We start from the raw sequence: 25,000 nt of genomic DNA on the forward strand, positions 1-25,000 counted from the left end.
TTTATTATATATCTGAATGTATCCCATGATATACTGTATATGTCTATATAAGTAAAGAGCTTTTCATCACTTCAAATATAATTATTTTGTCTGCTAACCGTACAGCAGTTTATGATAATGTAGTTATTTTTTATAGTTTTCTTAGTTGGTCGGCAAACTACTCTACAGCACGGTTCTCTGCAATTGTCCGTGTGGGGGCCGTATTGTTTCAGTTATCTTGTATTTCAACAGTAAGATCTCTGGGGTGGAAAAGCTGCTGCTGCTGGATCCTAGACAGTTGACCCACTTTGGGTCATAACAATGTCTGGAGCATCTCCAGAAAACACATAGGGGACACACATATTCCCCATAACAACTTTTACCTGGCCCGCCAATAAGTTCAATTTCTTCTATGTTGGGATGGCAAAGAAAGCTACCTTGGGACTGAAGTCCCTGAAGAATGTGTGTGTGTGTTTGTGTGTGTGTCTGTGTGTCTGTGTGCCTGTGTGTGTGTGTGTGTGTGTGTCTGTCTGTCTGTCGGTGTGCATCTGTCCGTCCATCTATTTCCCTTTGCTTGAACGTGTGCCACAGTTTAAGCCAAACTTGTCTTGCCTTCAAAATGACAACGTAGCCATCCTATACCGCCTTTCCCTGCTCACGACACGGAGAATGGAGAACATGGGAGGAGGGGGAAGGGCTTTTGCTCTGAAATGACTGCACGTTTCGGCGGAGGCTTGTTGTAATGTATCAGATTACCGGTCTGTCTAGACAACCGCCGCAGATGAGCCGCTCCTTTCCATTTGACGTTAAATGCACACTTAGTATGTGTCTTTTTGATAAACGACCTATCATTGCCATGCGTTTATGCATGTATGTCTGTGTGTATTTTTGTGTGTGTGTGTGTGTGTGTGTGTGTGTGTGTGTGTGTCTGCTTGTATATCGCTCACTAAGTGTAGGGACACACCAGGGTCCCCATAGACCGCCAAGCACTCTGTCCCTAGATTGTCATTCAGCACTCCACTGGCAGCCAGCCATCTTGCCACTCATCTGAATCATCAGAGATTGGCGACTTGACCATGTGACGCATGGGTGTGCGTGTGCGTGAACACACAAACTTAGGCACACACACACGTGATTAGTCCCCCCATTGGTTCATCTCATCAACCAACTCCACACCCCCTCAATTCACTCAAGGGGGGTGGTGGCGGGGGAAAGAAATGGGGGTAAAAGTGTGTCTTTGATGTGAATGATGGATTGGGGTTGCGGCAGGGGTCGCGGCAGGGGTCGCAGGGTTTCTATGTTGTTGCCAAGATAAACAGCTGCGCCCGCGTGATGGGGCAGGTGTTTCATAGCGACTCAGCACATTGAAATTAGTCAAATCAATACGCCCCTCGTCACCGTATTCTGAAGCAGGCATGTATGTACACTTGTGTGTCTGTGTGTATGTCTGTGTGTGTGTGTGTGTGTGTGTGTGAGAGGGAGAGAGAGCGCTATATCAAGAGGGAGTGTGTGTCTGTAAGTGCAGTGTGTGTCAGCAGTTTTCCTAGATGTGTGCTTTTGATCCATTTAATCACTTCCTATATTCCGCTAATCATCATTATCTGTTTTTTACGGTGGTTGTGTGTTCACGCGTGTGTTTGGGTGTGTGTGTGTGTGTGTGTGTGTGCATGTTGGGAGGGTAGGTAAATATGTATACATTTGTTTGTGTGCGGTTTGTGTCTGTGTCCCGGGATTGTGTGTGTTAACGTGTTCATTGAAGTGTGTCTTTGTGTATGTGTGTGTGTGTGTTTCTGTGCTCTGTATGTATATCTATAGGTTCCGTACGTCCATAAAGCAGCTGGAGGTGATGATGCAGAATGTCATCAGCGGTGCCTTCGAGACGGTCAACACAGTGAGGGAAGGAGTCCAACTGTTGGACGTCTTCGGGCACCTGTCTGCACGAGAGGTCCTTACTCCGTACAGACAAGCGCACACACACACACACACACACACACACACACATAAACCCAATGAAACCAACCCACCCTATCTGGGGTATTTATTACAACTATACACATCACAAGCCCCCTGTCGTCTTTTCCCTTCCCACAAATACGTCAACAGTATGTTTAAACCCCTCCCAAGCATGCATGACGTCTCCAGGACCCGGTCCATTTGTAAACACTTCAACAGTTTAAACGGACAGTCAATAGGGACTCCATAGTCTTTATAGTACCCCCTCCCCCCCACTCCTTAAATGGACCGTGGAGAACTGCCGGTTCTCTAGCTTTTAATACACACAGAGCGATGGCTCCTTTTCCCACAATAGGCTCCATGTGTAGATTATCCATCCTCGGCTGGTTCCTGAGCCTCCCCCCGAGACCAAACACACTTCCCCCCCGGCCCTCTCGCCTGCTGCCTCAGGCCCCCTGGCCCGTGTGTGTACAGCTCGCTGCCGGCCGCGCTCACACCACTTGGATGAAACTCAGCCGCACACACATGAGCAAGATGTTTCATGTCATGGCCGTTGCAGAAGCCTCCCACCCACCGTGGCCCCCCTTTGTTTCCCTTCTCCGTCCTTCATCAGTTCATCACTCTGTCCTTGTGTGTTGCCTCAGTATCACTCTAGTCCCTCCTAGTTTTTATTGAGTTCCCCTCTTTTATGTCGTTCCCCCCCATCAGTCATTCCCATCTGTTCTTCAGCTCACCTGTCCATCTCACCTACCCTGTCCATCCCGCCTTACCTGTTGATTTCACTTATTTGTGTCACCTCCCCTTTTGATGCACCCCGCTTGTCCATCAACTCTCCCCTGACCACGCACTACACCTGTCCATCTCTCCTGTTTTTCTGAACTCACATGTCCATCTCACCACACCTGTCCACTTCACCTGTCCATCCCACTCACCTGTCCTCCCTCTGGCATTGCAGGCCATCAAGCACACCTTGGACAGGATGACAGTGAAGCTGTACGACCTGATCAACAAGGAGCTCCAACTGGTTAAAAACGACCTGAGCAAGAAGACCTGCCAGGTGGCGAGACATGTCCCCCAGAAGGCCGGCCAAGCTCACTGGGCGCACTGCCTCCGCCGCCGCATCCAGAGCACCATGGAGGTGAGCCCGTGAACGGGTCTGAGGGGGGCCTGGGTTAGGGTCGGATATGGAGCTGGAGCAGACTGACAAATGTAGCCAGTACCTCTCAGCGGACCGTTGACCAGAGTGGGCAATGGCAGGGGTTCAGTAGTTGCAGTCAGAACCATCAATAGATTTGATTATATTGTATTGGTTATTGATTTTTTTTCATTCCAAACTAGCCACAGCGAAGCAGATTTATTATTATTTTCTGGAGCATCTGCCAATGATTGCAGGGCTAGAATAAGAACAGTTTTTATCTAAGGAACCCACTATTTAAAATCAAATCAAGACTGTAACAAATCAACAAGGAGGACATGCATCTCAAACCAAACTTCCAACCCCTCAGCAACCCCTTCTGAAAAACACGTCAGGGGTAAGGCACACTTTGTTTCCGTCTTTCTTGTTCTCATACTCGCATGTGCCTGCGCACACTCACACACATGCAGAAAACAATGGGAGCTCAGGTGGTTGCATGGTCCACCGGCAGAGCCGAGTAAAACCGACAAACAGAGTGGAGTGGTACACACACACACATAGAAAGAGGCCACAGACAGATGGATCGACAGACAGGCAGCATAACCCTCAGGAACATGAACTCTCAGCTGCAGAGCAGAATACCAGAGCCGCCCTGATTAGATACAGGAAGTGGGAGGTAGAGAAATCTAAACAGAGAGGAGCACCATGTGATGTGGTTCAGAGCCCTACTAGCAGTTGTACACACTGGAATGCTGGCGGTCTGCAGTGGACCAAGGGGTTGTCTAAGGGACAGGCTGGCCTCTCTCGCTCTCTTTAGCTCTTTCTCTCTCATTCTCCGTGTCTCTGTCTCTCAGTCTTCGTGGTAAAAGGTATGCTTGAGTTGGACAAGCCTTCTGAAGCCTTATGAACTGTATGGAGGCCCTGACAGTCCGTCCAAGCTCACCATCACCCTCCTCCCACCCCGATGTGACCCTCACACACCAGATACAAAAGACACACACTTACGTAGCAACACACACATGCACAAACATACACACATACACATGCACAAACACACACACACACACACACACACACGAGTAACAAATACAAAACAGACACACTGTCTCACGTAACAAGCACAATGCAGACACGTGACAAACACAACGCAGACACACACACATATTCTTAACAAACAACAGACACACACACCCTCCAGCAGAGTGCTGTTGGTGTGGCAGAGGTCCAACAATGGCCTTGGTGGCTAGGTCACTATTAAACACAGCTGCTGGTGCTAGCTGCCTAAGCCATTCTAACACACACACAGACACAAACACACACACACACACACACACTTACAAACACTTACATGCCCACACACATGCACTCACACATACACACGCTAACAAAAACTTACATGCACACACACACACACACACACCCACACACATATATACCCCCACACACACACATGCTAACGCACGTATACAGGCACATACACGCACACACACAAACACAGACACTAACAAACGCTAACATGCGCACCACACACACACACACACACAGTAACACACGCTAACATGCCTTCACACAAGCAGTAACACAAAACTACACATGCAAACACACACAGAATAACACACGCATACTTGCATACACACATGCACACATGCCAACACGCACACATGCATATAAAAAGCACATAAAAAACACACAAACATGCGGACAAACACGCATTAACTCACACACAAGCAGGCAAAAAGCAGAGGGCTCGCTCCCTGTCTAACATTATTATCTCCATCCAGATACACAAAAAACAAAATGACACACAGCGGGGGGGGGGGGGGGGGGGGGGGCTCTAATTGTACACAGATATGATGGTGCTGCCCTCCATTTTGTTCCCATTCCACCCTTGAATAAGGGATTAGCCTTGTGAGACTGGAACACAATGCAGTGATAAACAGACTCTAGTGTGAGCCCGATACAAAAGTACATATATACTGTATGTTTAAGACATGCCACCGTGCTATCCTTCCGGCCCACTTCGCCGATCGTGCGTCGATAAAAACACAAACCCTCCACCAATAGAAACATAAAAATAAACGTTTTTGTATCGAATATGATCAGCGGTAGGGCACTCTCTCTGCGTGTCCATTTGAGCTGACCACACGTGGGCTGAGTGTTTTTAGATGGCATTGAGGAGAGTGTGTTGTTTGTGATCCAACAAGAATCACAGAGACATACTGTTTTTCTCTGGAACAAAGCAGCGAAAACCATGAGCCATCCCCCTCCCGGTTATTGTGTCCACAGTAAACAGTTTTGTGTCCTTAAGTGTTTACTGTCTATTGTGGTCTCGCTAGTAGCGGCTTGATGATGTGGCATCATTTCACTGACACCTCTAACGGCCTCATAATGATGAGCAGCAAAGAGCTAAATATGTATATTAGAAAAGATAATATCGACAAACGTACTATCGCTCAACGTAATTATAAAATGCAGATGATACGATGCAGATAAAAAAAGCATTTATTAAATGACTGCGCTTAGTACTTCATAATAATTCTGTAATTAATGGTGTTATCATGATGATAAGCAATAAGGAACCCAACACAATAATATTGGAGTTATCGCACTATTTGCTGATGAGGTGATGGGAAAAAATCGAAACGAGGTAGGATCAAGTATAGATTACTTAGACAGAGGACTCTTGTTATGTCTAGTTGTGGATGTTTGAAGCATACACATTTCCACAGTGGATGTAGACAGCGCATTCAATAATTAAGTCTATGTCATTTTGCAATATTTCCATATTTTCAATGTCTATCAGTTTTCTATTTTAAATGTTTATTTTCAATATAGGTTTAGCACAATAAGAAGCAGGTACAATAACACTATGTTCGTTGTGTATAGTACACACACATTTTTTTTAAAACCGAAACAACGCCAATGTATGGTAACGATTCATAATAACGATTGATATTAAAATCATCTTGCTTTAAAGCCCTACCCCTATTACCATCCTAAGTCTTCATCCTCGTCCTCTTCCTCCTCCTTTCACATCTCCTCCAACCTCCCCCACCCTTCAACCAGTTGGTGGAGGGTGCCCACTTCGTGGGCCCGACGGGCAGTGGCGAGGAGGTGTGCCTGGCTCACGGGCAGCTGGTGCAGACCCTGGATGAACTGCTGCGGAAGACCTACAGCGACTGGGGCCAGGGCGTGGACCGCCATAGCATCAAGCGGCTGGAGCAGCCCCTTATGCTGCGCTGCCGCCAGGACAACACCATGCTGGACATCAACTTCGACAAGTGGGTCCCCCTCCCATGGTGGTGGAGGGCTAGATCTCCACCCAGGCCTTGGAGACCCACAAACACCCAGGCGCACACATGTGGATACTGGACATATACACTATCAAGAGTTCATAGACACTCCGACACACTCCAACACATATGTGCACGCGTTTAAATTAAGGGCATTTAGCTGACGCTTTTATACAAAGCGATTTACAACGGTTTTAACACACATTCACCCCATCGGCGGAGTCAAACATGGGACACCTCGATCCTCAGCCAGGAGGAGCCGGTGATCTATCTATCCTCCTTCTTGTTACAAGACAACCATCCCGATCTGAGTTGACCTACGAATACTGAAACACATAGACAGATCCTATGTTTATCATATAAACATAGCATGATTTTCGATTCAAATTGCCTTAGGCACACAATCTTATAACTCACAGAGATACAAACATATACACTTACACTCAGAAAATGCAGACGTACACACAGGCATTCACTTTAATACACCCACTTGACCTACAGATGCACCGTGTATAGCTTGGAAGAGCTTTAGTTTACACTCCACAAGACAGTTGTAAGGTTGTACCCTTGTAATTCTATCAGACACAGAGATTCACGCGAACTTATGCACACTCTCATACACACAAACACACGCGCACACACACTAAAAACACATACACACACACACAGAACGGCTTATTGAGCACACACGCCGTCTCATTCCCACATATTTCACAGGTCACATATTTAACCGCTCACAGGCTGCAAGGCAGACGGATAAAGACTCTCTGGCTGACAGAGACGCATGCCGTTATACAGTCCAAGAGCTCGGAGACTAAACACACACACACAGTCCTCATCCTTCACCATGCGCTGTGTATGTGCGTGTGTGGTTGTGTGTGTGAGTTTTGTGCCGGATTGACTGGGTTAGTGGGTGTCTGTTTTTGTATGTGTGTCTCACTTGGCGTGTGCGTTAGGTAAATGCTTCGTGTATGTTTGTGTGTGTGTGTGCTTCTGTGTAATGCGCGGTCGTGATTCTGATTGTGTGTGTGTGTGTGTGTGTGTGTGTGTGTGTGTGTGTGTTTCCCTGTGTAGGGGCCTGCTGAAGATGTTCAGTGAGATCCAGTACTGGGAGAGTCTCCACATGGAGATCCCCCACTACGTGCTGGAGGTGTACCAGCGGCGCGAGGAGCTCCGCACCCTGCGCGAGAGTGTTCTCCGGCTGGTCAGCGACTACAACAGGTGTGTGTGTGTGTGTGCAAGTGCACACACTCAAATGGAATGCATTTATATCTCGCTTTTCTAACCAGTGGCCACTCAAAGCGCTTTACAATATTGCCTCACATTCACCAATTCGTGCAAAAATTCCCACACCGACGGCGTAGTCAACCATGCAAAGCGATAGCCAGCTCATCAGGAGCAATCAGGGAGAGATGTTTCACCCAGGGACACCTCGACACTCAGCTAGGAGGAGCCGGGGATCGAACTAGCAACCTTCACACAGCCATACACAGTGTAGTGCTCACCTGGCTTCATTGTTTTCCTTACCTCTTGTCCTCTGCTCTTCTCTTCATGTCAATTCTCTTGGACTCTTTCCCAATAACACAGTAAATAGAAACACATTCACAGCAAGGTATAGACGCACACTTACGTAATGCACACAGGTATGCACATGCACACAAACAATCAAGCAAATATCCGTGCACACACACAAATAACACACATGAACACACGTACAGAAACGAGAGTATATACACACATACCCAGCCAGGTATTCCCAAACAGACACATTCACATGCAGAGGCAAACCACAGGGAGGGTCCTATCAGATTGTGTTGTCACTTACAGCACAGCAGATGGAAAGTGACTTCGTCCTAACGACCAGTGCTCAAGCACACCAAATCAAATCATCCTGTTTATTCGTCACACACACACGTACAGTCATACAAAGCCCTAGTGTCTAGTGAAACACCTCTGCGTTTGTGAGACCAAATATCTGTTCTTTATACAGTCCTCTGGGAACCCTGGCAAGATGGAACCGACTTCCAAGCTTCAATGATGATATGACATTCATGATGTGCTACGTCTGACTTCAGACATTTTCCCATTAAAACCTGATATAAGGTCTCAGCTAAATGCAGGCTAAATGCAAGCTAAATGCAGACGGAATGCATAAAGTTGGATAGTTATTGATTCTATAGGGGTTTGGCACCGCTGCAGTACTTAGAGGATGGCCCCCATGGTGATATCCATCTTACTCGTGGGTGGAATGTGAAGCCTGTGCGATTAAACGGACATAGCATTCCTAGTACTATCTTCACAATGTCTCTGTTGGGCTTTAAAGAGCTGACAAGGTTTTAAGACCCTTTCTCTTAAATATTGCCTTTAATGAAGTAGTTCTGTTGTCTATTGACCAAGACTTCTACACAACATACATGAACGTAAATACAGTCTGCAGTAGTATCATGTCGTTTCCCTCTCAGATTCTGCATGAACTCAAGGAAGGATCTGCAGTCCAACTCGTAAACAGATCTCAGAGATACCAAACGTGATATGAAAGAAGAAAAAAAAAATAGACGTGCAGGAGAAAGTCTCCAAGAGGCGACGATCCGCTCTTGATTAAACACACTCCGAGGGGTCTGGTGGGCACCGACGAGCCCTGTGTCACGGGCAGACGTGGCACGAGGATAGTGCCGTCGCTATAAGAAAGACAGCAGAGGACTGTAAGCCTGTGTTTACACAGGCTGCGGCCCCCACACCACTCTGCACACACGCCTCTGCTGCAGTCCAACTGCAGTCCCCACATAGAGGGAGAAACGGAGGGAGTGTAAGGGCGTGGTACATTCATGTGCATGTGTGTGTAGTTTGTGTGTACGTACGTGTGAATGTGTGATTTTTTCTGTGCACCGGTGGAGGCTCCTCCATTGAGGAGAGGGAGGAAGATCCTCCTTAACATTGTTGAGAATAAAAAAATGTAGATTGCCCAGACTACTGTAATAAATTAATGCCCTTAAATATGACCACTATAATGCCTTTGAATATATAATGTTTGTTTCCCTGGGTAAAGGGACATTAGCACCCCCTATCGCCTATTGACGATTACTTCAGGGAGGAAGGTCCTCCCTCAGCCTCCGTTGACTCCCATTCATTTCTGAAAGTACTGGCGGCCGGTGAATTACATGCGTTTCAATGCGAGAGAGGAGGAAAGTCCTCCTCTGAGTGGGTGTGACCTTAAGGCGTCTGATTCGCGCAAAAATCTATTCGCGCTGCGCTATGAACCAATAAGCAGGATCCCTGGCTGGTGAGCAGTGTTGCCAGATTGGGAAGATTTCCCACCCAATTGGGCTACTTTTAACCACGTTAGCTTGGAAAATTATCATTGGGCGGGAAATCTGCCCAATCTGGCAACGCTGTCGATAACAAACCCGCTCTGCCTGCATTGCCGCTCAGTCTAAGAGACGCAAAGCAGGTGAAATCATCTGAAGGATAACGAGATTCTAACATTTGCGAATAAAGTGTACAATGGAAAATTTGGAAACAGAGGACATTGTTCATGTTTTATGACACAAAGCATTCCATTCATTGAGTTACAGTGCTAAGTTAGCGACCGAAGAAAAAGGTAGACCTCTTCGCAAAGTCGAGGTCACCAAAAGTAATGGCAACGTCAGTGTTGTGGCTGCTATATGGTTTGCTAGGTACTCATGACTTACTGGTAGCATTACTAGCAATCGACTGTATTACTGGCCCTGTTTGCTAATGAATAATGGCAAATCTCCAAAGTGGGCTGTTCATGGTTTCACTGATGTGAAAAATCTTGATAGGTCAACCAAACGCCACGACATGTGTCAAGTTCACGTTGGTGTTGCTATGCGACTTTCCTTGCTAGGCACCATGCCTATAGTTCTGGTTGTTTGAAATAATGTTCTCGTTCTTTTACTAGTTTGTTACTCTGACCGTTCTGTTTCATATTGTGGAAAGGGTGTGGAAAGGGTGATTGATTCAGAGCATGGTGCATTTTAAATGGCATCACTTTTTTGGTCTTGAGTCTTTTCTTAAAACAATTGTAACTGAAAATAAACATAGCTAAATTACAACCAATAACTTTAGTCATTGAGGGCAAAAATAGACCCAGATTTTTTTATTTACTTTTACAAATCAAAAGTAAGCCTGATTTGACTAATGGGCTTTGCATCCTTTCCTTCTGCCCTTGTAGTCCATTTCAAAGACATGCTGCCCACCAGCTTTCAAATTACAGTGATGCCACTGGTGGCTTTGTATCAATTTTATTCACGTAACTATCCCTCCCTACTATTTTGTAGTTCACCAAAACACCCTGAAACAACTTGAGTCTCACATTCTTATGCCACCATACACCAACAGTGCAAGCAGGCCAATGGCAACCAAGCGCGCAGTCCTTCCTCACTTTAAAAACCACCAGCCGCCACTGGTGTGCACATATGCACGTCAAGCTCTCACGTCTTCAGTGAGTTAGCACAGAGCTGGTTCAGTGAGGAATGCCGCAAATGCTCATAGCCCGACAAAAATCAAACCACATTTAAGGTCAAGGGTGTGTATATAAACACAGCCAACAGGGACGGTGAGCCTCACACAATGAGGCTCACACACAAACACACACACAAACACACACACACACACACACACACACACACACGACCGCACAGATGCACAGCGGGATTGTGGATTATGTATATGCTAAACTGAAACAATACTCACTCAATGACAACATCACACTAATATTTAGATCTGATCTGCTGTGTGTGTGTGTGTGTGTGTGTGTGTGTGTGTGTGTGTGTGTGTGTGTGTGTGTGTGTGTGTGTGTGTGTGTGTGTGTGTGTGTGTGTGTGCACGCCGCATGTGAGCGTGCGTGTGTGTGTGCGTGCGTGTGACAGGATCATCAGAGCTCTGTCTCCAGGGGAGCTGGGTGTGTTCCGGGAGCGGATCCGCTTCCTGGACAAGAAGATTCAGCCAGGCCTGACAAAGCTGCTGTGGTCCACCAAGGGAACCTCCAACCTCTTCATCACCGAGTGCTGCACGCATGTCACCAAGGTCACACACACGCAACAAACACACAAATTCACACCTAATCCTAGTGAAGGGTTTTATTGTTATGCAGGTTATGTTTACTGCGTTTCTTAACAATATCTTAAGATTCCCTTTTTTTGTCCCGGACTGGAAATAGTCTGGGTGTAGCAGAAGTACAGGGCATAATCATATGCAACAAGTATCTAGGGTTAGGGCCATTCACTCAAGCACCTGCCCTCTCCTTCACCCCCGCAGCCAGGGTAGCTTGTGTGTATTGGGAGCCTGTAGCCATGTGGCCGCTGGAAGCTAATTGCACTGGGCCGTGGAGGAGGCCGTCTGGCTGCTGTCTTGGCTGCCCTCCACCTCATGATGCATGGAGTGTTTGGGGACACTATCACCGCCGGTCCCCACAAAGCTAGTCGGTCCCCACAAAGGACGCTAGGCCAATGCTTTTTTTTAGACACTGTCAAGTAATAGCTAGCCAACATTTGTTTTGATTGCTTTTGCAGGCAGAAGAGATGGTATTTCCATATGTGTGTGTGTGTGCATGCGTATGTGTGTGTGTGCACAGATGCCTTGTTTTGTAAGTTCTACACTAATACGGCTTCTCTGGGAGCAGTATACTTGAGAATGGCAAAGTTTATGGTAATGGCCTTTCACACAGAGGCTAGCAGACACCAAACACAGTCAAAACAAACAAACACACACCCACCCACACACATATAACCCAGCAGGTGCTTAACACTGTGAAACTATACACACAAACACAAACACACACAGCCTAGACAACAAAGACTCCATGCAGAGGCACATGGATCCACTGTGGCCACTGCATCACATGGTTATAGCCCACCTCTTCCGGATCAACAGAAGCAGTGGAAGGCTTCGGGGATGGGATGTTGTTGGGCAGATGGAGCCCAAAGGCTTGCCCTGGATTGCCCAATGGACTCTAAGTCTCGCTGTCCTTCAACCCCTTCAGCCCTCCGAAATCACACTCGTCTGGAGACCATGTGAAGACGGGCCGAGGCCAAAATCAACATCCCAGCCAGGAACACCTTTCTGCTGGCTGGGCCAATACAGAGAGAGAGGGGGTCGGAGGGAGAGAGAGAGAGAGAGAGAGAGACAGAGGGAGAAAGAGGGACAGAGATGGGGAAGGAGAACAAGCATGGATCTGCAAAGGAAATGTAAAGTGACTCAGGACAGCCACCCACTCACCCACCAGACCCAATGCCCCTGTCCCCGCCCGCACCTAGAAACTGGATCCCAGGGGCTTATGCAGCACACCGCAGCCTTATCCCCATGAAAGCCCCAGAAAATCCACAGATTGAAGCTCAGAATCTGGAATTCTGAGTGAGAGCAGAATAACTCTTCATAGGAATTAGGAAGTGGCAATAGTGATAGAGAGAGAGAGGGAGATAGACTTGGTGAGAGAGGGAGAGACGGAGAGATTGGGATCGAGAGAGACAGTGTGTGAGACAGAGAAACTGAGAGAGAGATTGGAATGGGGAGGGACAGTGTGTGAGGCTGAGAAACAGAGAGAGATTGGGATTGAGAGAGACAGTGTGTGAGACAGAGAGGGGGAGAGAGAGAGAGATTGGGATGGAGAGAGACATGGGGGTTCTTCCCTGCTGCAGATTGAACAGGAAAGTACTGGATGTATGACGGCCCGTTGATGTCAGGGTCGTCTGCCGCAATACAGGCTGGGGGAGACGAGAGGAGGGCTGCGGCGGGGATGGAGGTGCGAGGGAGTGGGGGAGTCGGTGGTGGGCATTGAGCCACTAGCTGATAGGTTTGGAGATGTCAGAGCCATGATATCCCTATGTAATGAGCTCCTGTCTGATGTGGGGAGCTGCTCCCTGTCAGCACATTCAGCAGGGGGGGAGGAAGAGACGGAGGGAGAGATGGAGAGTGAGGGAGGGTGGGAGTTCGAGAGAGAGGACAGGGGGAGGAGGGAGGCTATAGTCATACCAGAGGGAACCGGGAACATAGCAGAAAGTCTGGTGGGGTGAGAGAGGCGGATAGAGGGAGAGCGGGAGGACAGAGATAGGAGCAGGGCTATAGGAGTACAGGAGGGAACCTGCTAGGGAGCAGGAGGTAGATGTGTGTGGCCGGCGGGGGAGAGAGGACACGGCGCTGTCAAACCCTGAGCATGCACTCATGGGTGCTGTGCTGTACTCATGACACCACTTAATGTGTTTCCTTCTTCCTTTCCCTCATTACGGTACTCTCTTTTTCCTCTCTCCCTTCCTCTCCTCCCCTCCTTATTTTCGTAACTCTCTCTCTGCTCGTTTTTTCCTGCTCTTCTCCTGGCTCTCTGCTTTCTCTCCTCCTGTCCTCCCTGCTTAATGTCCACTTCCTGCCCCTCTCTCTCTCTCTCTCTCTCTCTCTCTTTCCCCACAGGTTCAGACCATAGTGAATGAGTACAAGGCAGCCAACCTGACCATATCAGCCCTGTGCAGGCAGATCAGTGAGACCTTGCTGGTCAGACTAGAGGGCAGGACTGTGTACAGGTACATAGCTCAAAACTAAACCACCACAACCCCCACCAACAGTTATTTCACCCGCCACTTCTTTGTGGGAAGCCTAATCTTGTTTTTCAACAGCTGTGTTATGGCCTATGAGTAAAAAACCTATATTTTATAGTGGGATACCACTCGCCACATATTAATTGATCAAAAAAACAACAGGTCAGATTTAAATGTTTCACAACTCTACGGCAAAACAAATATATGTGATTTGAAGTGGCCGTTCTATGAAACACGTCAAGCCACACTGTTGATCTGTTTTACCAAGAACATGTTATTATTGTTATTATTATGCTGGGATTAACACAAAGCCCGGGAAAAACACAATGTATATTCTTTCAGTTTTTTTAACGCCACTTTCATGTCCTCCGTCGGTGAGTGCCGTTGTTCTCGTTGTTAGCGTCCTCCAAACTAACCCTGTTGTGGTGCCCCCCAGGGACCTGGAGTTTGAGAGTGACCAGCGGGCCCACCAGCAGAGCCAGCTGCAGAAGCTGTGCACCGCCCACCAGGACATCGTGGACATCATGACACGCGTGTACGACACTTTCCGCAGTGCCGGAGCCGAGGTCCATAAAACATCTTTGTTACGTTTCCCCCCTGTTAGGTAACAGTTTATGTTGACATTATGTCACATAATCATGTGACGTTGCTGTAATCTCCCTGTCGGGTCAAATATAGATTGATATCAAGTCTTTGTCATGTCGTTGTCAAGTCGCACATTCATTGGTTATGTAGTTAATACTTCACTGTTATTTGAACTTTATTTTGTCATTCTGCCGTGGTTACAGCGCCGTCACGTATGTCTTGAGTCATGTTCCGTTGCTGCAAACACGTCCCTTGCCAAATGTCCCACCCCCAGAAAGAATTTACATCTAGTGAGAAATGGGCTTAGTCCCGAAACCCTAGCAGTCATTTATAGGACGATTAATATATGCATGGCGATGTAAATATTCAAATGAGGTAGCATAAAAATCTATATATTTTATAAAAAGCTCAAACTGCGGAAACATCTGTAGTCTAAAAACTTTTCGGGCAAACTCTTTCTTTCCCTTCAGTCCCTGTCCCTCTTTCCGTCTCCCTTCCTCTATTTATATTTCTTTGGGCACTGATGCCATGTGTATGCAAATGAGTCCATCATTTTATTTTGAGAAAGAGAAATTATCTACAGTTATCTCCAATCAAACGTTTTTTCTTTCTGGCGGCTGTTGGGGTGGGCGGAGGTGGGGGTGGGTGGAGGTAGGGGCGGGGGGGGCTGCAGATGAGTAATAGTACAGCATCAGCCATTAGACGCAGCAGCAAAGCATTCACCAGCTGCTTCAAGTGTGATCCAGAGAGCCGCGGAAATAACCGGAATGATAAATCTTCCCCCCCCCCCCCCCCACCAGTGCCATCGAGGATCGCATGCTTTTTTTTTATTTATTTTCCCCCTCTCCCCCTTGTCCCGCACTCCAAGACGACGACTGTAAGAGGATTAGCAACCCCGGCAGTAAGTCTGGAGCTGAATCTAATGACTTGGCCCCCTCCGTGGTCCCCACGTGAATGTGTTTCAGGGATCGTGTGTGAACGTCTGTGTGTGTGTTGTCAGGTCCAGCAGTACTGGCTGACCTACATGGAGAGGGTGGACCGCATGGTGGAGGAGGCCCTGAGGCTGGCCGTCAAGCGGTCGCTGCAGGAGCTGTCCAAGGCCATCAACGGGGACTCCAAGGCCCTGCCCGACCCCCTCTTCAGGGTGCAGGTGGTACTGCGGCAGGGCCCTCCCAGAGCCATGGCCAGGGTAGCTCACCCACCACACACATCCAGACGTTTACAAATGCAAATAGATACACTCACACACACATATACACAGGGACACTCACACAGTCACTCACACACACATGCACACAGAAACAAACGCAAATTGATACACTCACAAACACATATACACAGGGACACACAGATCTCACACACACATGCACACAGAAACAAACACACACCCACACATAAACATACACACCCACACCATCACACAAACGCACACATAAACACACAAACACGCAGACACACAAGCATACATAAACAAACACTTAAACACACAATCACACAAGCATGCACGTAAATAAACATACACATTCACACATAACTACACAAACACACACACACACACAGGTGTGCTTAGATTAACTGATTAGAATTCACATACAATTGTCGATAATTTTTTCTTGATAAAAGAATAGATTCACACATTAAAACACACATACAAACGGAGCTACACACACATATCATTTAGGGCACTGAATTTGACACTATTCTGCCCCTCTGGAAAATTGTTGAGTCCAGTACAGAGACATGAAAGGCCTTTTGGTGAGGGGATTATACGGGTGACCTCACACACAGAGAACATCGAGGACACACGCACACATGCACACACACACACACACGCACGCACGCACGCACGCACACACACACACACACACAAACACACACACAAACTTTACTAGTTATTTTAGACACATTCACAGACACACACTTAGTATCTTACTCACACATACACACAAAACATATGGCCACAGTCTATGAGTTCCTCACGTGGTGAGATACAGCTTACGTGCTGACACACATACACACACACACACACACACACACACACACAGGGTGGAGTGACAGCAGGGGAGCCCCTTCGTCCAGAGCCACCTTGGCCACCCAGCCATCTGCAACCCCACTGTTCATCTCCCTCAGCGAACTTATTCACTTCACTGAACGCTGTTTGTTTTTCAGTTTACACTCACACACACACACACACGTGCACAATCACGCACAAAAACACACACACATACAAGTAGATACATTAGCCCCACTCATAGACACACATTCAAACACACACACACACACACACACACACACAGATGCTCTCATGCACACACACACACATACATGACTACCCCCTACTTGCTCTTTAATGATTGTTATCTAATAAAAAAATCAGAGAGTAATGTAAGAGTAAATGGTACACATCAGAGAGGAAGCGATTGCACTTGGTCCTCTAGCTGTTGTTTATTTCAGTTTATTCTCACAAATGGAGGCAGGGATTCAGACTGATGCCTTCCTCCCCGAGGTCGAGCCTTGATTCCTCTCATTAATCTCAATGCCAATGGTAAAAGGGGGTTTGATTTCAGAGACAAATTAAGCTTGCTTCACATCTATTGGTGTATGTGCATGCGTGTATGTCTCCCAGGTGGAGTTCTCCCCCACGCTGCCGAAGTTGGCCCAGGTGGTGAACAGCATCGGGCCCCAGCTCATCCACACCATCTCCAGCTTCAAGAGGCTGCCCGACCTGCTCACCCACAAGCACTCGCAGCGCAAGCCTGTGCACGCCATCCTGGGTAAGGACCCGCTCAGGACAATACACCCGTTTCTGACCACAGCCACTTCAACAAAGACAATACTTTTGTTGCCTGAAAAACATTTATTTGCCCTTTTTTCTTGACACACAACCTTTTTTAAATCAATCATTTCTTTCTTTATAGTGAGATTTCAGTTTTGGTTTTATTCTTATTTTTCTGTTGGACATGTCCTTCACACAAAATAGTTCTGGCGCACACAGCACCCATAACATCAACAACAACATCAACAACAAAACAAAGGGGGAAAAAAGCGTTTTAAAAAACGGTTTACAATGTGCTCAAGTGGGACGGCGTGTGTTTAAATGTCATTAGAAGGTCAGTGGCTGGGCTATCTCAGAAAGTGTTCATTAGTCTGACAGAAGTGGGCACATTACTTGACATTTTCCCTAAGACCACTTACACATTTAAGATGCTATTTGAATCCGTTGTAACACAGACCGGAGGTAGAATGCTGTAAAAAATATCAAAAATGTGGATCAGTCTCCACTAGTAGATAGCAGATGTGGATGTGAAATGCTTGACTCCTTTGGGACAGATTATGTTTTCTTTCACATTCGAATACACATTTTCCAGATAACATCCCCGGTGGTGGAACATTTGTTTTGTAGGTTGTTGGTTATCCTCCAAAGCGCTGTTACGGGTGGTGGTTTTTCCCTCGCATCGCCGTACTTTCACACTGCATCTGACCCTTGAAGTGGTGTAAGGTTCTAATCAAATGAAGTGAGCAATGAGTAAAGGACAAAAAGGACGAATGCAAGTGGAAGACACAGCTTGATCCTTTCTGTCCTTTCTATTCTCTGGCATTTGTTTTTGACTGTCATGATTCCCTGGAAGACGGAGAGGTTCTGTAGTTTTTTGGCTTGCTGGGGTTTCTCTCGCTCAGTTCGGACACTACTCCAGCAAACTATCTCAGAATGCGATTGGATTGGAACAAGCTTGCCAGTGAGGCTTAAGATGTCCGCGGTGCGGGGCACAATCCAATACTGAATCAGGCTTCAAAAGGCCAACGTGCACAGAAAATACAAGTGCAAATGAAATGTTGTCTGTGTGTTTGAAGTGTCTCAGCATTCATGTGTGGGTGTGCACAGTGTGTGAGCATTGTTGTTTGTGTGCATGTACACAAAACTCAACCCACCCACCAAAACAGACAAACTCATGCAATGTGGTTCAATAGCATGCCTTTATTACAACCAGGCTTTTTGCTCTTTGTCTTCATCCCCTTCAAATCTTTCACGCTCCTATGTTCCCGCCAAAACCCCTTCCAGCCCTCCAACCGTTTTAACCAGGACAGCAGTTAGAACACATGTAGAAACTAGGGATGGGTCGTTCGCGAACGATTCGTTCACAACGATCAAATCCCGAAGGTGAACGACGAGAACTGAATCCCAAATCAAGAGAACTGATTCTTTGATTCATTTTTTTTTTAACATAAAACAAAAATATGGTCACGTAAATAAAATATACAAACGAACAGTGCTCCGTCTCCCCGCGACCTTATATTGATTGAGTCTAAAACGTTCTCAAAGATTCAGCCAATGAGAGTACTACAGCAGGTAGCAATCGCGTTGCCATGGCACATGGGTAAACAAATGACAAGGCACCGCCACACAAGTTAACTAACGATCGCTGTAGGCTTCAATATCATGCAAGCACTTTATACGTTTTCTTTTTTTGTTCTACAACACAATTGCATGCTTTAATAAAGTATTGTTTTACCTACCATGGAAATGTTCGAACTGCGTCGTATAGGCCAATGCTACAGAAATTCGCTTTTTTTGTTTTCTGAGCGCACCGTAACTGAAAACTTTTTTTCGTTTCTGTTTTATTCCCCCTTGTTTCCACCGCGCGGTGCAGTTTGATTCGGTGCGGGTTGGCGCAGCTCAATTACGGCTGGCGTTTCGACCGCCGACAGTACCCCTATGGTAGGGCAGGCTGTTTAAAAGCCTTAATTGGCGGGCGTACCCACTTATCAGTCCCTCCAGAAAAACGTGATGATGCGAGCGCATAATTCAACACATAATCAGCCAAAGTCTGCATATTCATGCAGGGCCGCATTTTTTCAAATATGCCGCACTTTCACCGCATAAATTGCTTGATTTCATAATCCCCGCATTTTCGTTGCAAAAAGTCACATATATCTTAGCAGAAAGTTGAAAAATGTTGCGTTTACTTCACACAAGAGCAGCCATTTCCCCCTGTTGCCATGGGAATGTTAAGAAGTGTCGTAATTACGCGATGTGAACATCATCAAAAAGCTGCATTTTTCGCAAGTTCCCGCAACTTTTTCAAGTTCCCGCAATTTCATCGCATAAAATTGCATAAATATGCTGCATATTTCATCGCATTTTTTAAGAAAACGTGCCGCATAATCAAGGATTTTTGGCCGCAACAATCACAAAAAAATGCTGCATTTTTCTGGAGGGACTGACTTATAAGCAAAGGGGGGAGGGGGGGCGGGGCCAGACACGTGAGATTCCCTGTCAAAGGACGTAATCTGACTTAACGAACGAATCAAATGAACAAATCGTGATAGTGAACGGAACTGAAAGAACTGATTCCTGGAAAATAATTGTTTTGCCCATCCCTAGTACAAACCCACATGTGAGATGAATGTGTGTGTGTGTGTGTGTGTGTGTGTGTGTGTGTGTGTGTGTGTGTGTGTGTGTGTTTGTGTGTGTGTATGTGTGTGTGTGTGTGTGTGCGTGTGTGAGAGTGAGAGAGCTTGTGCATGTGTGTGTGTTTGCGTGCCTTTGTTTGTGCTTTGCCTGTGAGTGTTTGTGTGTATATATGCATGAGAGTTTGATTGACAGCAGGTGCCCCTTTGAAGGAGCATGAAATCCAATGGCAGAGAGCTAATGAAGCAATACAACCCCTCAGTATGCCCCGTTGTTTAGCATGCAGGTTGTGACTGCGTGGCTTGCTTTTCAAAATGGCACAATGTTGGTACAAGGTTACACATAGCCCCAGGCTAAACTAAAGAGGGAGTGAGTTAAGGTCCCCGTCTCCCACTGACAATGGTTACCACTGCTCAAGAGCCTGCGCTGAACACAGACGCAAAGTTTGTAGCTCAGCGAATAGTTCCCCCCGCAGCGCCATGAGCAAGAGGGCAAAGAGCGCACAGAACTCATTTTCATGTAAGCCAAGAGTTATGAAAGGCTTTGAGATGCAATTAGCCGCCAAATCTGAATTCATTTAGATGTTTGATAGTCGCACGGAAACGTACTGCCGCGTGAAAATTAATTGTAGATTTTGTCTCAACGATATACAGTGCTTCGTAAAAATATTTAACCCCTGATAGACCCCTCTTTTAGATTTTCATAACAAATGTACACGTATTTGTCGGCTCATCGTTTTAATTGCAAACCAATGCTTTGACAGTTCATATTCAAATCCAAACCTAATTGGGTGGCTCATCTTTTTACAAATTGCATAAAATGCATAGTTTTTATTGCATTACTAATTGGTAAGGTCTTCTGATGTTTGAATGGAGCAGCTCTGCACGGTGAAGGAGCTATTTTTACAACAGCTCCCTGACAGATTTGCTCCATGTTCTCCAGCAATGTTGAGAGATGGTTGTGGCACGTTGTTTTTTAAACAGCACCACATAATTTCAACAAGACTGACCTCTAAGCTTTGACTTGAGTTCCAGCGTAGGACATCAACCATTCTATTGTTGAACCACATATTCTTGTCCTTGGGGTCATTGTCCAACTTTGTTGCAGTACCCCCCAGACTATAAGCGATCTATCCATCATCTGTGTGGACACATCCACGTGGGGTTGATTCTGAAGGGGCTTGTAATGGCGAATCACACCACACCTGGTGGTAAAATGGAGGCGCTATACAAACACCTTTGACTCGACTCCTCTTACAGTAGAAAGTAAAAGGTGAACTCTGTCCCCCTGGACTTCCAGAGCAAGACGAGGAGCTGGGGAAGATCCAGGCGGCTTTGGCAGCAGGCATGACGGCCAATGCGGGCCATCTGCAGGCCTACCTGAAGAACTGGGACAAGCACCGTGCCATCTGGGAGATCAACAAGGACCCCTTCATCCAGCGCTACCAGCGGTTCAACACGCCCGTGTCCACCTTTGACGCAGACATCGCCAGGTAAGGGTCTCCTCAGAGTCACTGTAGTCTGGATAGTGTACTAACTAGTCTACCATGTACTACTTCAGAATCCGGATCAGTTTCTCAGCCAAGTAAGCCAATACATGAGGAGCTAACGTATAATGAATTTCTCCGTGTGTGCCTTTGGTCATTTAGCAGAGAAATTTTATCACGAGTATCTTCACTTTTGGGGATTTCAGCATATATCATCATATTGTTCCAGAGCAGGTCAGGTGAGGGCATTTAGCTCAAGGATGCTGCGGACACTGGGGGCACAGCCATTTTTGGCCGGGACTGCTGCGGAAACAGCCATTTTTGGCCGGGAGTCAACGGCCCTGAACCACTAGACTGTCTTGACCTCCAGTAAGGGGGAGGAGGAACCTGGATTGTTTCTGCCTGTTCAGCTCCGTAAGGGCGTGGAGTTTACCTATGTAATCCTTGTTTACGCTTGCCGCTGTCAATAGGGCTTCACATGCCCACTGTACACAGAAGAAAAGTAGACATCAGCATGAGCAATATAGCACCAACTAATCCGTATCCCCCAGTCCAGCTGAGAGACCCTTAAAGACAAAATCTCTCCCTGTAAAATAAGATCAAATTAGAAATAACAAGTGCAGCCTGTATTAGCCCTGCGGAACATGAAAGCTGTTTTAGTTGTAGCCGACTAAATGGTGTTCTAGCAGGGAGATGGATGGTGCTGTGGCTGTGGGAATACAGCTAGAGGAGCTCAGTGCAGAGAGCTCGGAGGAGGGCATGGTTAGAGGGCCTAAGACTACAGACACAGAGAGAGAGAGAGGGAGAGAGGGAGGGAGGAAGGAAGAGAGAGAGAGAGAGAGAGAGAGAGAGAGGGAGGGAGGGAGGGAGGGAGAGAGAGAGAGGAAGAGAGAGGAAGAATGATGAAGAACAAATGATGAGTCTGAGAGAATCCAGAGATCTTTTGCCAAAACAAAGATCATTGTCCCGGTGACCTCTACTCAATCTACACGCCACGGAGGTCCAGCCACACAGACTCAGCAAACACTGCTGTGTGTGCACATATGCACACACACACACACACATCCCTGAGGTGGTTTGCATTATTGCCTTATGGATTTCTCTCTGACTGTCATGTAAATCACTGTGGAGTCAACAGTGTGTGTGTGTGTGTGTGTGTGTGTGTGTGTGTGTGTGTGTGTGTGTGTGTGTGTGTGTGTGTGTGTGTGTGTGTGTGTGTGTGTGTGTGTGTGTGTGTGTGTGTGTGTGTGTTGTGTGTCACTACCATGACTGAGAGTGTGTGTATGCATCCTTGTCCATATGTACGCATACCTGGTTGGGTCAGCACTTAAAAATGTGCATGCATGTCAATAACAGCCTGCCATCGATTACAATAATCCGATTTGCTTCATTGCAGCAATTAAGTTTGTATTGTATTGCTCTTTACTGTCCTTTATTCTATGGATGCTTTTATACATAATTGTGACCTGGGACGCCAGGCGTCAGGCGTTGTCTATTATCTCATCCCTCAAATAACCTCTCCTCTCACAGTCACACACCTGCTTTAATTCTGCGATCCTCTTGTTATATACAAGAATTTCAATGAATAAAAAAGATGACTTATATGATTGTCTGATTGCCTGAGCTGTGACGCCTACTCATCTCCATCTTGCATCATTGTTGCTCATTCAATCTGTTAGAGATTGAGCCCCGCACGTAGGGACTGCCCTTTCACAGTCTAGACTCACAAATAAGTAAAGTAGTTACAGAAATCTCCTTTTCACAAACAAGCAGTCTCTCGAACACCCTGTCTTTGCATCCAATTTATCAAAACTTTAACGTTGTTCGTTATATCATCATACTTGATGCAGCAAAAGGCAAATTTTGGATCATTCAAACCAGGCGGAAAAACCAGCACCGCCTCAGTCTCAAAATGTCTCTTTTTCTTTCCCTCCTCCATGGCCTTTGGTCACGGGCCGTAGGTACACAGAGGTGGCCAACAACATCCAGAATGAGGAGACCGTGCTGGATATCCAGTTCGTGCTGCTGGACTGCTCCCCCCTCAAGTCGTCCCTGGTGCAGCACTGCAATGAGTGGCAGAGCAAACTCACCGAGCTGCTCAGCCTCATGGCCAGCCGACAGCTCACAGAGCTCCACGGCTTCCTGCAGGACAACGCCACCAGGTAGAGAGACACAGACGGAGACTTGGAGGGAGAGAGATTCTAGAGTCATATTTATCAAATGCACAGTAAAACATTCAGAGGAAGGGGAGAGAGGCTGGGAGAGGGGGAGAATAAGGGAGAGCGAGGGGGAAGGAGACTGGGAGAGAGGCTGGGAGAGGGGGAGAATAAGGGAGAGCGAGGGGGAAGGAGACTGGGAGAGGGGGAGCATAAGGGAGAGCGAGGGGGAAGGAGACTGGGAGAGGGGGAGCATAAGGGAGAGCGAGGGGGAAGGAGACTGGGAGAGGGGGAGCATAAGGGAGAAAGAGGGGGAAGGAGACTGGGAGAGAGAGGCTGGGAGAGGGGGAGCATAAGAGGGGGAGAGGGGAAGGAGACTGGGAGAGAGAGGCTGAAAGAGGGGGAGAATAGGAGAGGGGGGGAAGGAGACTGGGAGAGAGAGGCTGGGAGAGGGGTAGCATAAGAGAGGGAGAGGGGAAGGAGACTGGGAGAGAGGCTGAAAGAGGGGGAGAATAGGTGAGAGGGGGGGAAGGAGACTGGGAGAGCGGCTGGGAAAGGGGGAGAGAAAACTGGAGACGGGGGAGACTGGGAGAGCAGAGGTAATACGGGGAGAGATAGACTGGGAGAGACAGAGAGAGGGGGAAGGGGGAGAGAGGGAAAGAGAGACTGGGAGGGGGGAGAGAGAAAGACAAAGGAAGGGCATGGATGGATGGTTGGTTACTTGAATGGATGGTAAAGAAAGAAAAAGATAGACAGATAAGATTGAATGTCTAATCATACTTTTCTATCAGTGGAGAAGGACACACATTGTACTTTTTTCCACCATTGAAGGACACAGACACAAAGACATGTGTGTCGGGTCACTTTAAGTCAAGTCAAGTCAACTATATTTATGTAGCACATTTCATCCACGAGGCAGATTCAACATGCTTCACATCAAAACCTTGACATGTTATAAAATAAAACACGATTTCAAAGAGTGCATAAAGACAATAATAATTTAAAAGTGTGTTTTGGTTTAAACGTGGTAATATATGTTAACATAGTAATCCTGAGACAAAGTTGAGCTTTTCGGAACCTTATAATTTATCGCAACGGTGTGAGCAGCGGTTTATTTAATGTCCACAACCAAGTGACAGTTAAGCTTCCAGGACCCACAGTATAATGCCATGGTGTGTGGAAGGTGAAGCACCATCTGAGAAGATGTTTATTTGATGTCTCCGTCCGAGTGAGGGTTAGGCTTCCTGGACACCGATAGTGTAACGCTACGGTGTGTGGCTCATTTCATATACAACATTGCACTATAACGCTCATACACAACGACGGTACTATAAAAGCATTACAAAGTTGGCTTGGGTTGTAACCATGAGGATGGGAACGTCCCCTTCTCTTTCCTAAAACTCTTCACCTGAAACACCTTTTTTAATATCTCATAGTGTTTGAGTTCCAGCTCAAA

At 46.8% G+C, this 25,000-nt stretch overlaps 1 protein-coding gene across 1 annotated transcript in view; it reads left to right on the plus strand.

The window, feature by feature from the left end:
* dnah2 (dynein, axonemal, heavy chain 2) overlaps positions 1–25,000 on the plus strand; it is a gene marked incomplete at both ends in the record, with an annotated part of 182,899 nt that overhangs the window by 26,408 nt on the left and 131,491 nt on the right. Inside the window, 11 exon segments of the mRNA XM_079758404.1 lie at positions 1,795–1,924; positions 2,888–3,070; positions 6,134–6,348; positions 7,435–7,581; positions 11,250–11,406; positions 13,783–13,892; positions 14,344–14,473; positions 15,493–15,681; positions 17,119–17,266; positions 21,202–21,394; positions 23,350–23,550. Of these exon segments, the coding sequence (XP_079614530.1) occupies positions 1,795–1,924; positions 2,888–3,070; positions 6,134–6,348; positions 7,435–7,581; positions 11,250–11,406; positions 13,783–13,892; positions 14,344–14,473; positions 15,493–15,681; positions 17,119–17,266; positions 21,202–21,394; positions 23,350–23,550 (1,803 nt within the window).

The sequence above is a fragment of the Pollachius pollachius genome (genome assembly GCF_949987615.1).
Source record: "Pollachius pollachius genome assembly, chromosome: 20".
Classification (NCBI taxonomy): domain Eukaryota; kingdom Metazoa; phylum Chordata; class Actinopteri; order Gadiformes; family Gadidae; genus Pollachius; species Pollachius pollachius.